This window comes from Salvelinus fontinalis, chromosome 40 (genome assembly GCF_029448725.1).
Source record: "Salvelinus fontinalis isolate EN_2023a chromosome 40, ASM2944872v1, whole genome shotgun sequence".
In the NCBI taxonomy this organism is placed as follows: Eukaryota; Metazoa; Chordata; class Actinopteri; order Salmoniformes; family Salmonidae; genus Salvelinus; species Salvelinus fontinalis.
In genome coordinates, this window is record NC_074704.1 from 19,893,208 (window position 1) to 19,909,267 (window position 16,060).

At 46.1% G+C, this 16,060-nt stretch overlaps 2 protein-coding genes across 2 annotated transcripts; one reads left to right on the plus strand and one right to left on the minus strand.

Annotated features, from left to right (window-relative positions):
* Window positions 1–809: 809 nt before the first annotated feature.
* Window positions 810–6,400, plus strand: LOC129839124 (protein FAM83B-like). The gene is made up of 4 exons (XM_055906398.1): window positions 810–1,262; window positions 2,345–2,509; window positions 3,841–3,965; window positions 4,195–6,400. Exons 1-4 carry the CDS (start codon window positions 810–812, stop codon window positions 6,398–6,400), a joined length of 2,949 nt encoding a protein of 982 aa, XP_055762373.1.
* Window positions 6,401–7,096: 696 nt separating this feature from the next.
* Window positions 7,097–9,905, minus strand: LOC129839595 (lengsin-like). The gene is made up of 4 exons (XM_055907135.1): window positions 9,876–9,905; window positions 8,818–9,505; window positions 8,513–8,676; window positions 7,097–8,349 (listed from the first exon to the last, which is right to left on the minus strand). The coding sequence occupies exons 1-4, from the start codon at window positions 9,903–9,905 to the stop codon at window positions 7,135–7,137; spliced, it is 2,097 nt and encodes a 698-aa protein (XP_055763110.1). The 3' UTR covers window positions 7,097–7,134.
* Window positions 9,906–16,060: the final 6,155 nt, after the last annotated feature.

The window sequence follows — 16,060 nt, forward strand, 5'->3', positions numbered from 1 at the left end:
CCTTAATACAAATGTACACTCCACAGAAGAGGTCATATTTGGAGTAACAACACTACCTATAAAGAATACTACTGTGTTTCCTTTCACCCAAACAAGATACTACTAGCCTGACTTCTTCCAAACCTCTGAAAGGAGAGGCAGGGACTATCATGTGATGTGTTTTGTCAAAGTGGTGAATGGGGTGGAAACTGCAGCAGGTTTGATCTATTAGCAGAAAAAAAATCAGATCCACACTCATCATTGACTGCTCACTTTTTTTACTTCAGTCATACGACAGCGGTGCCGGTCAGGGTTGATTTGCTGGCTGTGATTCACAATGTTCAACTTACTGGACAAATTAACACATTCAATGGGATTTTAAAAGCCGAAAGAGCTGGCTATCATTGCTGACCATGAAGTAAGTCTAGTTTGTTGACATTATGACATTCAATTGAGTGCAAGGCCTCTTTTCTGTCTTTCTCCCCTGAAATTTTCAGAAAGATTTGAAAAGATCCTTTGTGGTGTACTGTCTACTTGAATTTCCACACAGGTGGAGTGTATTTTCTACAAATGTACTGAATGAAGAATGTCTACACAAATATGGTAAAATCAAACAGTTATTGGAAGTTTCACCTGTGGTAGTTTGTGAGTCAACTGTTTCACTTAAATAGCTTTGGCATTAGGTTGTGGCATTATACATAGTGAAGATGAAAATAGTACAAGTCACAATTGAATCAGTTCTGTCATAACACATAATATATTGTATATTTTTTAAGGTAATAACCCCATTCTACATAAATCAGAGATCCTCTCAGGGGGAAATCGTACAAATGGAATCCAAGCTCTCCTGTCAGTTGTCATTCAAAGAAGACATGATTCCAGCGGAATACATTCAGCCACACTACAAGGAGTCCTACCGGCTTGCCATCTACGCTCTGGTCAGTGGGGGTAGAGATGCCTACCAGGAGTACCTCAAAGCCGAACAACTCAGTGACTTTCTCTCTGAAGAGGAGGTCATCTTCATTTTGGGCAATGCAGAGTTGCCAGTCCCGGAGGATGAGGATTATGAAGCAGGGAAACGTGAAAGTGAAGAAAATGTCATAGCTCCCTCAACTTACTTCCCCATTGAGTCAGATGAGGAGGTTCCTGACCTTGACCTCGGCTGGCCAGAGGTCACCAATGAGAACGTGGAGACAAACATCAGCCTGCTTTTCCACCCTCCCAGACACAACACACCGACCATCAAAGAGATGATACGTAAACAAATCCAAGACGCAAGACAGGTAAGGAGGCACAATAATATAATTTCCCATCAATCATTTGCAGTGTCTGTTATTTACTGTTATGGTTTGTACAAATTCACCCTCCCGGTTTGAATTGTCTTTCTCACAGAGTAGCATTTCCCACAAGTGCCCATGATGAGATTTTTTTTTATGTTCAGTTAAATGTCTGTGGCATATCAACCACCTAAGCCTGTCTCAACTTGAACCGGTTTCAACGTAGGCCTACTGAAATGTTAGCTTCACACGTCATGGCTGCTTGCCAGACTTATTGTGTTCTGAAAGGTTTCCACTTATCATCCTTACAATTGGATATGTAATTGCAGAAGGTTAAAAAAGGGTGTGTGCGGATAACAAAAGTCATTGTTACTTCTCAAAACAGCACATACTGTGCTGTGCAGACAAAAGTGCACTTTTGAATACTACAATTACTCAATGTTGGGGAAGCTACTCTGAAAATATAGTTTACCAAGCTACCAATTACTTCACACTGGAAGAAGTTAAGCTACACTGAAGCAATCCTTAAGAAAAATATAGATTACTTATCTAAAGTTACTTTGAAAAAGTAGTTCACTACTTTGTGAAAAATGATCATATATAAATCTGAAATGTCATTGACCCCAAATTGTAAGAACAGATTGTTCTGGAGTCAGATGTGTAATTTAGCCTATAAAAACACAAAAAGTGAGAATAAGTCACACGAAAAGTGTTTTGTGAGAATTAGGTAGGGCTGATGCAGAAAAAGAAATGAAATTCTTGCCTACTTCACCCATGTTTTATTTGAGAAAAAAAGTAGTGTGTAGTTCCAGCAGGTAGCTACACCACTACATTGCAAAACAAGGACTTGACTACTGAAAATGTTTGAATTTAGTTCAACTACCACCAAGCTACTGAAAAATGTAATTAAATTACTAGTTGAACTACATGTAGTTCACTACTCCCCAACACAGCAATTACTACACAGAAAAAGACATGAGGCACCTTTTCAGATTTGGTGACCAAGTTCTGAGACTTCTACTTTCAATAAACCTCTGCTGTTCACACAACTGATAATGAAGTGTATTCTTCATTCCTTTTTATTATAGGTTATTGCTATAGCGATGGATGTCTTCACTGACGTTGATATTTTTAAGGAGATTGTCAATGCGACTACTAGGGGAGTGATAGTCTACATACTTCTTGATGACTTCCAATTCAAAAGCTTTCTGAATATGGCTAAGAGCGCAGGTGTCCAAATCCAAGATCTCAAGGTAAGGAATTATATTTGAAATACTTCGCAAAATGTAAATGAACTACAACAAAAACTTCTGCTTCGTCCAATGAAATACCACAATTTATCTACACATCATTTGTGTATCCCATTACACTGTGTGTATAAAAAAATAGGAAGACCTTCCTAATATTGAGTTGCACACCCTTTTGCCCTCAGAACAGCCTCAATTAGTCAGGGCATGGCCTCTACAAGGTGTCGAAAGCGTACCACGTGGATGCTGGCCCATGTTGACTCCAATGCTTCCCACAGTTAAAGTCACGTTGGCTGGATGTCCTTTGGGTGGTGGACCATTCTTGATACGTATGGGAAGTGGTTGAGCTCAAAAAATCCAGCAGCATTGCAGTTCTTGACACACTTAAACCAGTGCGCCTGGCAACTACTACCATAACCTGTTCAAAGGCACTTAAATAGTTTGCCTTGCCTGTTCATCCTCTGAATGGCACACATACAGTACACAATCAATGTCTCAATTCTCCCAAAGCTTAAAAATCATTCTTTAACCTGTCTCCTCTCCTTCAATCTACACTGATTGAAGTGGATTTAACAAGTGACGTCAAAAAGGGATCATAGCTTTCACCTGGATTCATCTTGTCAGTCTATGTCATGGAAAGGGCAGGCGTTCCTAATGTTTTGTACACTCAGCGTATATTCACAAAGGAACTGTAACAGCTTAAAGTCCTGATTAAATTGTATTTATTTTATTTATTTAACCTTTATTTTATCAGGGCATCATACTGAGACCAAGGTCTCTTTAAATGCATAGCAGGAGTTTGTCAGTGGCATGACCTTTTAACTATTGGCAGGAGTTTTCGCGGATTAGCAATGACATTTGCTCCACACCCTTGGTGGAAATGCAGTAGTCATTTACCGGTGTGTCTATTTCCCCTGAAGCATCATCAGTGTATTAACATGCTGGATGTCATCAGTGGGTTTATTTCATGAGGTTTATAGCACAGTGCCAGGCTTGTTCCTGTTACGCAGTGTCTTTACCCTTTGTCTCTATTGGATAGATCGAGAACTTGTTTTTGAGCAAAAAGAAAGTTTCCCGATGAAAGATGAAATGTCTTTGTTATCTCGCTGTAACGCTTAATCATTCCAAACCAATGTTCTGGTTGGCCTCCTGTCAATGGTTTTGGGGATGGTTGTCACAAGTTTGTTACGGTTAGAGTTGTAGTAGTGGTGTGTGTGTGTGTGTGTGTGTGTGTGTGTGTGTGTGTGTGTGCGTGCGTGCGTGCGTGCGTGTGTGTGTGTGTGTGTGCGAAAAATAAATGGTGAGAGATTTTATCTCGGTTCTTCTGTCTTGTTCAGAACCTGCGAGTTCGGACAGTGAAAGGACAGCAGTACATGTGTCGATCTGGAGCAAAGTTCCATGGATCTTTGGAGCAGAGGTTTCTATTGGTGGACTGCAAAACAGTGTTGTACGGCACATACAGGTTTGTCTAACCTAGTACAACCAATTATGTCCCCTCTATTGCATTGAAAACGTAAATCTGTTCCCAAACTCTTCCTTATACTTGCTAAATACAGTATGTTAAATATAGTATTATACATTATATAACATACTAACATTTTCTAAAGTATTCATCAAGTTTTATATATTACTAACCGGATGACTGCATTTATTTATTATAACACCTTTCTTTTGGTCTCCCTTTTCTCCAGCTTCATGTGGTCCTTTGAGAAGATCAACCTCAGCATGGTCCTGGTGGTCACAGGGCAGCTGGTGGGCTCCTACGACGAGGAGTTCAGACGTCTGTTCGCCCGATCCACTCTTCCCGCCACTCTCTCTCAGGAGAGAGACTTCCGGAAAAAGCCGGCAACGTCCACATACGACCCTTATTCCGGTCGGCTCTTCGAGAGCAGACTCTCTCTCGACCAGATTCACATGAGATCCCGTGGGAGACAGCTTGGCTTGATGAGCTCTACCGGTCAACAGAAGGACGATCGATACAACAATGGACAGATGGTCAAAAGAGGACTGAGCTTTCAGGACAGACTGAATCAATCTCACTGCACCGATACGAGGAAACTTGTGAGGGGACACAGCTACGCCGGAGAGCTGCCGCGGAGAGGGAATTCCACAACTCACTTGAGGAATGTAAGAGATGAAGCTGGCGGCGCTCACGGCGCGCCTGAGAGAGTCAGACACAGCGAGGATCTACTGTTACATTACACGCAGAAGAGGTACGGCATTGACCAACAGCATCTACTCCCTTACAGCAGTGAGAACTCTCTTAACAGGTGGAAGATCGACTCGTACCTCAATAACAGTGATGCGATCCTAGGGGAGCCAGTTGAGAATCTGCATCCGCCTGACAGTACGCAGAACCCAACCACATCATCCCGGATGAGAACATCAGTCCTCTTCAACAGCCTTCTGGCAGAGCAGTCTGAAACTCCTAACTATATGTCTGAGCACTCTGTGACATCCCCACAGGGCAGTCTAGGAGTGACATCTCCACAGGGCAGTCTAGGTGGCCTAAGCAACTTCCAAACCCAACTGACCCCTGCTAGATTGAGGGAAAGTCAGACGAGATTGGAAGAGATCAGACGAAAAAGGCTCAGTTTACATGAGTATGAGGAACCTGTCAGCAACTTAAGGCCAGTGCAGAGCCAGGATTCTCTCCGGCTGTCTATTTTCTCTACTCTCGAAAGAGCTAAAGGAAGGTCGTCAGAGAGAGGCCTGGATAAAAGGCACAGTGCGGCAGAGCTAGCAGGCAGCTCAGAACACAGTTCTAATCAAGTGCCATCTAGCCGCAGAGAGGAACTCACCCCAGGAGGTCAACAGGAAGAGGAAAACAGAATTGAAGACCAAAAATATAAACTAACCAACTTTAGTGATGCACAAAGGTCTGTCTCACAATACGATATCACGACAAAGACAGAGAGGAATCCTCTTGATGACTGGCAAGAGCCTCTCTCCAGGACGATGTCGGCAGCCCAACTGGGAATACAACTACAGGAACCTTTGCTCAAGCCCTCCAACTTCAGACCAACAGGACTTAATGTGGAGAGCTCTAAAGCCCTAACATCTTTGATTGGAATACCAGAGGAGAAGGAGGGCTCCACCAGGAAGAGCCATGGCTCCACTGACCAGCTGGCCAACAGCTCCGACTTGGTGCTCTCCGCAGACAAAGAGGAAACATGCCAAAGTGTGAATCCATTGAAACCCAGAACTTCTGTGAAATCAATAATGAATATAGTGCATGCCAATGTTTCAGTGGAGAAGATGGTGGAGAAAACGTCACACAAGGAAGAAGGAGCAGAACTCCAAAGGCAGAATTCATTCAGATCCACAATTCAAAGGATAGGTTCAGAAAGACCAAAGCATTTAGTGCAGGCTGACATTTCAGCAGAGCAGAGAACCATCTCAGACCCTCCTGGAAAACCGTCAGCTGTGCAACTTACTACATCACCCAAAGGTCATTCTCCAAGCCCTTCCAGGTCATCACACATTGCGGCTGGCACTGAAACCGAAAAGGAACAACAACATAATTCTCTCAGCCCAGCAGGTAAATCCTCATCTCCTGGGTTAACTACTAGCTGGGTTAGAAGGAGCTTCAGAAAGAAATGTGAACCGCACCAGGACTCCCTGAGCTCCGCAAACACTGTGGGGAGTCAAGCATCAATTAATTCAGACACCGGGCGGAAACGAGCATATAGCCGGTTTGAGAGTTTTGTTTCATTTGACAACAAGCCTTCTGATAAACCGAAAACAACTACTACGAACCGATATGATTCAGACAACCGATATGTGAGACATCCCTCTATTAGTTCCATGCACAGCTATCAGACTGAAACTACGCCTAATGAAAATAAGCTTGGCCGATTCATACAACGGGTGGGGAATCTCATCAGCAAGAAGTGAATGTGTAAATGTTGTCTACGATCAAGGCAATAACAGCACTGTTCTATGACAGGGTTAGTATTGTAAATTAGACTGTTAAGTCTTTAGGGAATTTGCATGTATTTTTTTGCAATGGTTATGGGAAACATTTTATTGTAAAAATTGTTATATATTGGAATGTTCTAATATGGCAAGTGTGCGAATTCTGATAAAGCAATATCCTTTTTATTCCTTACTTGTGAAATGGTCATTTAGATTGTCCCTTAGTTGTCAATTGAATACCCCAAACGTGAGTATATTACTGTCCTTTGTTTTGAGTTCAAAGTGCATACATGCATAGGAAACTAATTGCTTCAATATAAGGTACCCTGTGTTGTGTGTTCAGCTATACATGTAAAATAAGTTTCAATGTCAGTATTCAGTGTGAAGTGGCCAGTTTCCTTTCATACATTTTCCCATAGCATTGTAATGGGTTGAGAATGTTATTTATGTTTGTGTACCATGCTGACCACTATCTACTGTAAGGCATCATCATTCCCGACCCAAACACCAGATGTTTCCTACTCTCTTTTAAATGTGATAATTCATTTTCAATTCATTTGGGCCCTGCACACAGATGTTGATATTTCAATCATGTTTTAATTGTTTTCTGTCAAATATGGAATAAAAAAAGATATATATTGAAAGAAAGCATTGTGTGAATTCGATCAATCCATTTGTTTAACAGGAATCCGACTGTACAATATTGAGCACTTCTATATGAAATATTCCAGACATTTGTTCCTCTCTGCATCCAATTCTTCAGTCTCAATCTCAAATTGCTTCAGAGCAATAAAATACTGCACAAATGGTTCTCCCAGCGCTCCGCGAATCACATGGTCTTCGCTCAAAGCCACCAGAGCGTCCTCCAGCTTCACAGGGATGGCAAACTGCTGTTTCCCTAGCTGGGTGTGGGTGGAGGCCCTGGTCAGACCCGTCTCAGCCCCCAGGTTGCGTTTGATACCGTCCAGTCCTGCCGCCACGGTGGCCGCCAGCACAACGTATGGGTTAGCCATGGCCGAGCCCAGCTTGTTGTCGATATGCATCTCCCGCCCGCCGTGGCATTTTACATTGAAGGCGCTGCTGTTGTCATTGTAGCCGTAGGTGGCGTAGACCACGTTGTGCTTGGGGTCTTTAACCTTTTTGGCGATGTGGCTGCGGCAGCCCAGCCCAGGGGAGAGCAAGCAGCTCAGGGCGGCCGAGTGGCTCAGGAGCCCCGCAAGCCACTTCCTGCCAATCTCCGACAGCTCCCCTCCGCCGTGGTCCCCGGTGTGGAAGAGACTACGGCGGCCGTTGGCGTCCCAGAGAGAGTGGGAAAGCACCCCGGCATTGTACAGGCTGTCGTCGGTGAAGAAGCTGGCGATGTAGCTGTGTTTCCTCGCCATCTCTTTGATGCCGGTACGAAACGTGAAGGCGGTATCGGCGGCCGCGATGCCAAACTCCGGCCTTAGGTTGATCTCCATCTGGCCGGGCACCATGGCTGAGGCCAAACTGTCCACGTCGGCCCCCATGCAGTACATCCCATTCACCAGCTGCTGGAAGAAGGGCAGGTCGTGGTTGCTGGCCAGGGTGGTGGCAGGGAACAGCATGCTCTTGGGGCCCACCCTGTCGGGCGCGCCCAGGACACAGCACTCGTAGGTGAAGGAGGAGTACAGGGAGAAACCCATGCTCTGGAGCTGCCCCATCAGCTGCTTGGCAATGATGCGGGGTGCAGTGCGCAGGGGGCTGCCTGTTATCATGCAGGGGTCACAGATGACCCGGGCCGTCTGCTCTGCCCAGGGCAGCACCCTGAAGGTCGACAGGTCTGGGATAAGCAACACGTCGCTGCTGAAGTTGGCAGGGTTGTTGGCGTGGTCCACCTCACAGCTCTTAGGGCTCAGGGTCAGCTCTAGGTAGCTTCTTGGCATCGGCACCCCATATACTGCTTTCTCCTGTATAGATAAAAAAAAGTTTACATCATGGGACTTTTCCTATAGGCAAGCATAACCATTGAGCAACCATTTAAACAAATAGCATTATAACATTGTGGGTTGTCTCAATACACTATAGCTAGTACGTTTCAGGATGTTTGTGTACTGTGTGTGGGATGATTACATGAAAGAAGCGGACTGGCACTGTCTTAGACCTGGACACCCCATGGAGATCTGTGGCCTCGAAGCGAACAAAGTTGATATTCTCCCGGGTAATCTGCTGCTTGATGTGCTCCATGGCGGAGAAGCTCTGAGTCCCAGACTTATCCATGTTGTCTTTACTGTTATCTATGAGAACAAGAGCCAAAAGCAACTACCATGTCTGTAAAAAAAGATGTTCGCCTGTGATGGAACTACTGTACTAGCTATAGGTTTATAAAAAACTGTAATAAAAGCTTTTTGATAAAACTAATCCCAAACCAGACTAACCTGTTTGTGAGTTCCAGGTCTCTCCACAGTTGGCACTACTGTTCTCGAACGTGGACGACTGAACTCCGGATTGCCTGTTTGCTCCAGTCACATCTGACGAGTCCATACCGGAGCCAAGCTGGAGGGAGCTGCTGTCCCTGGACCTGGTGGACACCCTCCTGGAAGCATCAGAGTGGGGCTTGAAAGTGGTGAAGGAGGACTGGGACTCCGGACGTCCATCTCCCCTGTTGGTCCCATGCAGGTAGGTGTAAGGGGCTGGGCTTCCAGGACGCCTCCCCTCCTCCTTGCCCCGGGCACCAAGCATGGAACTATCCTTCAGGATACTCTTCAACTCATCCATGGTCTGTCTGGAGACCCCCACCTCGCTGTTGGACGCCCTTTGGCTGTAGGTGCAACCCTCTCTGGACCACTCAACCCTGGAGGGGGGGCCCTCATCCTGCCTGGGCCGGTCCCTCTCTGGAGACCCAGAGGGCCTGTGGGAGTGGGTAGAGGGGCTGATAGAGATGATGGTGGGGTTGCTTTCTGAGGGTCTGGGGCTGCTCACGTAGTCGGATTGGTGGACTATGGACGGCCCCCCTCTGTCCCAGTCCACTGGGGCTACGTGTTTCCCACTCACCTTCACTCCCTTCTTCTTGCCCAGGCTCATTCCACTGCCATCTACCTGGTCTCTGAGCTTACTTGAGCCCTCCTGGAAACACCACCCAACCACCAAAAATATACAGTATTTTAAGTACTTTTAAAAATATATTTTTATTAATAAATATATATATATATATATATATATATATATATATATATATATATATATATATATATATATATATATATATATACATTTTTATACTTAAAACAAATAGATTACAATTAAATGAACAATGCATTTGTTACACCATATTAAAACAAAAACATTTTATTTTTCAATAGTGATGTTTTTTAAGATTATTCAATTCAGTTACCATATTCATGAGCAAAGAAACAACAACAACGTCGTGTCCAAATCCAAAACACCATACTGGGATTTACAGGTCTAAAAAATGTAAAAGAGCTAGAGATGTTACCTCGAGAACGAGATCCTCTGAGTCATGCATTCCTTTTATACTCATTTGTGAGTTTTGACCTGAGATTTGAGTGCCTTCATTTGAAACCAGAGCTATGCTCGCACATTTCTTTTATGGACAATTGGCACAATGGTGATGGATTGGAAAATTCTCTCACCACACCCATGAGCACTCCTGTTGGACACTGGTATCCACTGACAACTGGTAGAGACTGAAACACGTCTGCTTTCACCCCAGTGGCTATTAACATTGACAATTCAACATCCCTCTTTGTCTTTGCAAAGGGAGGTGGAGACAAAAACACACAGCTCAGCTATTTTGTTTGTGCCTCCAATCATGACACTCAGGCAGTTTCTAGAAAGATGCATTTCGTTCAAAAGTACTTTGTCTAGAATGATGAGAAACATTAACATATTTATCAGGCATCTACAATAGATGTTCCAACTATAACTTTTTGCTGATATAAACTCTTTGATGGTAAAGGATTAGGCTACTGTCTGTATGAAAAAAAAATAGATTTGGTATGGCTTCACAAAACCTTTATATCAAGACTGGGACCAAATATGTTCTCTTTTCTAGAATAATTTCTATAGTGAGATTAATTTATATTTAGATTAGCTTGCGCAACATTGGCATAGGACCTAGATTGAATTTAGTGCTCATCCAAGACACTGTAACAACTTGATAACAACTTAATTACAATATTATTAAGAACAACAATACAACTATATTATATCCCAAAATACTTTTCACTGAAATACCTAATAAGATAAATGTTTTAGTAATATAGACTGCAGTACAGTATAGCCTACTTATAAATACCCACAAAATACTGCATTTTACCTGCTAAGATGTGTGCATCATGATGTGTAGAATTCCGGTCACTCGACTTTTGAAAGAATAGCCTATTTGTTTCCACATAGGCCTAATAGGGCCTAAATGATGGTCGTCACTAGCTTCTATGAGAAGGACGCTATTCCAGCCTGCAAATCGGATGTGGGCATTTCTGCATCTGCAGGAAACCCTCTCTATACTTCTATTTGTACATTTTTAAACTATAGTCTCAGTCGGTATTCAAGTAATAATAAGGAATTCCCCTCGACCACGCTCACAAATTGAGGGAAACAAACATTATTTCCTATTGACCCTCATTGTAAAAGAGGCAACTTCCCCCCCAAAAAATGCACTGTCATGTTAACAAGCAACATATTCCAAAAACAGGACATTTCAAAGTAAAATGGACAATATGGAATGGACAATCACAACTGTTGTCCTGGAGTTCCACCCCATTGTCATGATCAGAGGTTTCAAGTTTGTATCCGTAAATTGTCCGGACTGGACAATTTATTTTATTTTTATTTTGTAGTTTTCTATTCAATGCCATTACAGTATCCATTGACTTAGGACTCAAATGGAAGTTTTTATGCCTTCCCCTAGATGTCAACAGTCTTTAGAAATTGTTTCAGGCTTGTATTCTGATAAATAAGGAAGTAAGAGCAGTCTGAATGAGTGGACCCTAACGTGTCACAGAGCTTTTTCATGCGCGAGACCGAGAGAGTGCCTTTCTTGTTTACCTTTTATATTGACGACGTTATTGTCCGGTTGAAATATTATCGATTATTTAGGCTAAAAACAACCTGAGGATTGAATATAAACATCGTTTCACATGTTTCTATGAACTTTACAGATACAATTTGTTTGTTTTTTGTCTTCCTGTTTTGACTGCTTTTGAGCCTGTGGATTACTGAAGAAAACGCGAACAAAACTGAGGTTTTTGGATATAAAGAGACTTTATCGAACAAAAGGAACATTTATTGAGTAAATAAATGTCTGCTGAGTTCAACCATATGAAGATCATCAAAGGTAAGGGATTAATTTTATCTCTGTTTCTGACTTGTGTAACTGTTCTACTTGGCTGGTTACTGTTTGTAATGATTTGTCTAGTGGGCTATTCTCAAATAATCGTAAGGTATGCTTTCGCCGTAAAGCATTTTTTAAATCTGACACCATGGTTGGATTCACAAGAAGTTAACTTCTTGACGCACGGATCGCTTTAGCGGGATCATTTTCACCAACAACCGCTGAATTGCAGAGCGCCAAATTCAAAACAAATTGCTACAAATATTTCTATTCATGAAATCACAAGTGCAATATAGCAAAACACAGCTTAGGTTGTTGTTAATCCACCTGTCGTGTCAGATTTTGAAAATATGCTTTACAGCGAAAGCAATCCAAGCGTTTGTGTGAGTTTATCGATCACTAGACAAAACATTACAAACACCTAGCAGCAATGTAGATTGGTCACGAAAGTCAAAAATGAATCACTTACCTTTGATGTTGTTAGGGCTGTCGTTCTCCTCATCCTCGGACGAGGAGAGGAGAGAAGGATCAGTAGACCAAAATGCAGCATTAGGGAAATAAGCCATCTCTTTATTATTAACGACGGCAACACGAAAACAAAACACTTTCAAATTACAAAACAAGAAAACGACGTAGACGAAAAACTGAACATGAACTTACTTAACTAAAACGTAAAACTCACGGACAGGAACAGACTACATCAAAACGAAACGAACATCCAAACAGTCCCGTATGGTGCAAACATAACACAGATACGGAAGACAATCACCAACAAACAAACAGTGAGAACACCCTACCTAAATATGACTCTTAATTAGAGGAAAACGCAAACCACCTGCCTCTAATTAAGAGCCATACCAGGCAACCCAAAACCAACATAGAAACAGAAAACATAGACTGCCCACCCAAAACACAAGCCCTGACCATAAACACATACAAAAACAACAGAAAACAGGTCAGGACCGTTACAGAACCCCCCCCCTCAAGGTGCGAACGCCGGGCGCACCAGCACAAAGTCCAGGGGAGGGTCTGGGTGGGCAGTTGACCATGGTGGTGGCTCAGGCTCTGGACGCTGTCCCCACACCACCATAGTCACTCCCCGCTTCTGTCTTCCCCTCCCAATGACCACCCTAAAACTAACATCCCCTAAATGAACGGCCAGCACCGGGAGAAGGGGCAGCACCGGGACAAGGGGCAGCACCGGGACAAGGGGCAGCACCGGGACAAGGGGCAGCACCGGGACAAGGGGCAGCACCGGGATAAGGGGCAGCACCGGGATAAGGGGCAGCACCGGGATAAGGGGCAGCACCGGGACAAGGGGCAGCACCGGGACAAGGGGCAGCACCGGGACAAGGGGCAGCACCGGGATAAGGGGCAGCACCGGGACAAGGGGCAGCACCGGGACAAGGGGCAGCACCGGGACAAGGGGCAGGTCCCGGCTGATATACTCAGGCAGATCCTGACTGAACGGCTCTCGACGCTCATGGCTGGCTGACGGCTCTCGACGCTCATGGCTGGCTGACGGCTCTCGACGCTCATGGCTGGCTGACGGCTCTCGACGCTCATGGCTGGCTGACGGCTCTCGACGCTCATGGCTGGCTGACGGCTCTCGACGCTCATGGCTGGCTGACGGCTCTCGACGCTCATGGCTGGCTGACGGCTCTCGACGCTCATGGCTGGCTGACGGCTCTCGACGCTCATGGCAGGCTGACGGCTCTCGACGCTCATGGCAGGCTGACGGCTCTCGACGCTCATGGCAGGCTGACGGCTCTCGACGCTCATGGCAGGCTGACGGCTCTCGACGCTCATGGCAGGCTGACGGCTCTCGACGCTCATGGCAGGCTGACGGCTCTCGACGCTCATGGCAGGCTGACGGCTCTCGACGCTCATGGCAGGCTGACGGCTCTCGACGCTCATGGCAGGCTGACGGCTCTCGACGCTCATGGCAGGCTGACGGCTCTCGACGCTCATGGCAGGCTGACGGCTCTCGACGCTCATGGCAGGCTGACGGCTCTCGACGCTCATGGCAGGCTGACGGCTCTCGACGCTCATGGCTCTCTGACGGCTCTGGCTGCTCATGGCTCGCTGGCGGCTCTGGCAGATCCTGTCTGGTTGGCGGCTCTGGCGGACCCTGTCTGGTTGGCGGCTCTGGCGGATCCTGTCTGGTTGGCGGCTCTGGCGGATCCTGTCTGGTTGGCGGCTCTGGCGGATCCTGTCTGGTTGGCGGCTCTGGCGGATCCTGTCTGGTTGGCGGCTCTGGCGGATCCTGTCTGGCGGGCGGCTCTAGCGGCTCCTGTCTGGCGTGCGGCTCTAGCGGCTCCTGTCTGGCAGACGGCTCTGTAGGCTCATGGCAGACGGGCGGCTTAGCAGGCTCATGGCAGACGGGCGGCTTTGCAGGCTCATTGCAGACGGATGGCTCAGACGGCGCTGGGGAGACGGATGGCTCAGATGGCGCTGGGGAGACGGATGGCTCAGATGGCGCTGGGGAGACGGATGGCTCAGATGGCGCTGGTGAGACGGATGGCTCTGGCCGGATAAGGCGCACTGTAGACCTGGTGCGTGGTGCCGGAACTGGAGGCACCGGGCTAAGGATAAGCACCTTCCTACTAGTGCGGGGAGCAGGGACAGGGCACACTGTACTCTCAAAGCCCACTCTATAACTGATGCGAGGTACCGGCACTGGTGACACCGGGCTGAGGACAAGCACATCAGGATTAGTAGGGGGAGAAGATACAGTGTGTACAGGGCTCTGGAGACGCACAGGAGGCTTAGTGCGTGGTGCCGGAACTGGAGGCACCGAACTGGATACACGCACTACAGAGAGAGTGCGTGGAGGAGGAACTGGGCTCAGGAGACGCACTGGTAGCCTAGTGCGTAGTGTAGGCACTGTAGGTACTAGGCTGGGGCGGGGAGGTGGCGCCGGAAATACCGGACCGTGGAGGCGTACTGGCACTCTTGAGCATTGAGCCTGCCCAACCCTACCTGGTTGAATGCTCCCGGTCACCCGACCAGTGCGGGGAGGTGGAATAACCCGCACCGGCCTATGTAGGCGAACCGGGAAAACCATGCGTAAGGCAGGTGCCATGTATGCCGGCCCGAGGAGACGCACTGGAGACCAGACGCGTTGAGCCGGCCTCATGACACCTGGCTCAATACCCAATCTAGCCCTCCCAGTGCGGGGAGGTGGAATAACCCGCACTGGCCTATGCACTCGTACAGGAGACACCGTGCGCTCTACTGCGTAACACGGCGCCTGCCCGTACTCCCGCTCTCAACGGTAAGCCTGGGAAGTGGGCGCAGGTCTCCTACCTGCCCTTGGCCCACTACCTCTTAGCCCCCCCCCCCCCCCCCCCCAAGAAATTTTTGGGTGTTACTTACGGGCTTTTTGGGCTTCCGTGCCAGACGTGTTCCCTCATAACTCCGGTTCCTCTCTCCGGTAGCCTCTGCTCTCCTCAGTGCCTCCAGCTGTTCCCATGGGAGGCGATCCCTACCAGCCAGGATCTCCTCCCATGTGTAGCAACCCTTTCCGTCCAATATATTGTCCCATGTCCATTGCTCCTTCTTTTCCTGTCCCTTACTCCGTTGAGTTTTCCCTTGCCGCTTGGTCCTAGTTTGGTGGGTGATTCTGTTAGGGCTGTCGTTCTCCTCATCCTCGGACGAGGAGAGGAGAGAAGGATCATCAGACCAAAATGCAGCATTAGGGAAATAAGCCATCTCTTTATTATTAACGACGGCAACACGAAAACAAAACACTTTCAAATTACAAAACAAGAAAACGACGTAGACGAAAAACTGAACATGAACTTACTTAACTAAAACGTAAAACTCACGGACAGGAACAGACTACATCAAAACGAAACGAACATCCAAACAGTCCCGTATGGTGCAAACATAACACAGATACGGAAGACAATCACCCACAAACAAACAGTGAGAACACCCTACCTAAATATGACTCTTAATTAGAGGAAAACGCAAACCACCTGCCTCTAATTAAGAGCCATACCAGGCAACCCAAAACCAACATAGAAACAGAAAACATAGACTGCCCACCCAAAACACATGCCCTGACCATAAACACATACAAAAACAACAGAAAACAGGTCAGGACCGTTACAGATGTCCTTCGGATGTTTGCACTCACGAGACTCCCAGTTACACAATACATTTTATTTTTGTTCGATAAAGATGATTTTTATATTAAAAAAAACTCAATTTGTTTGGCGCGTTATGTTCAGTATTCCACAGACTTAGGCAGGTCATCAAGGGTTGACAAAAAATTCCAAATAGTATCCGTAAAGTTCGTAGAAACATGTCAAACGTTT

Bases quoted from the DNA above. Each gene is read 5' to 3' on its own strand.
- LOC129839124 (XM_055906398.1), top strand. From the start codon at position 810: ATGGAATCCAAGCTCTCCTGTCAGTTGTCATTCAAAGAAGACATGATT. The intron at 2,510-3,840 runs GTAAGGAATTAT...TGTCTTGTTCAG, and splicing joins TCCAAATCCAAGATCTCAAG to AACCTGCGAGTTCGGACAGT. The intron at 3,966-4,194 runs GTTTGTCTAACC...CCTTTTCTCCAG, and splicing joins GTGTTGTACGGCACATACAG to CTTCATGTGGTCCTTTGAGA.
- LOC129839595 (XM_055907135.1), bottom strand. From the start codon at position 9,905: ATGCATGACTCAGAGGATCTCGTTCTCGAG. The intron at 9,506-9,875 runs GTAACATCTCTA...TGGTGTTTCCAG, and splicing joins CAGAGGATCTCGTTCTCGAG to GAGGGCTCAAGTAAGCTCAG. The intron at 8,350-8,512 runs GTAATCATCCCA...TTATCTATACAG, and splicing joins TGCCAGTCCGCTTCTTTCAT to GAGAAAGCAGTATATGGGGT.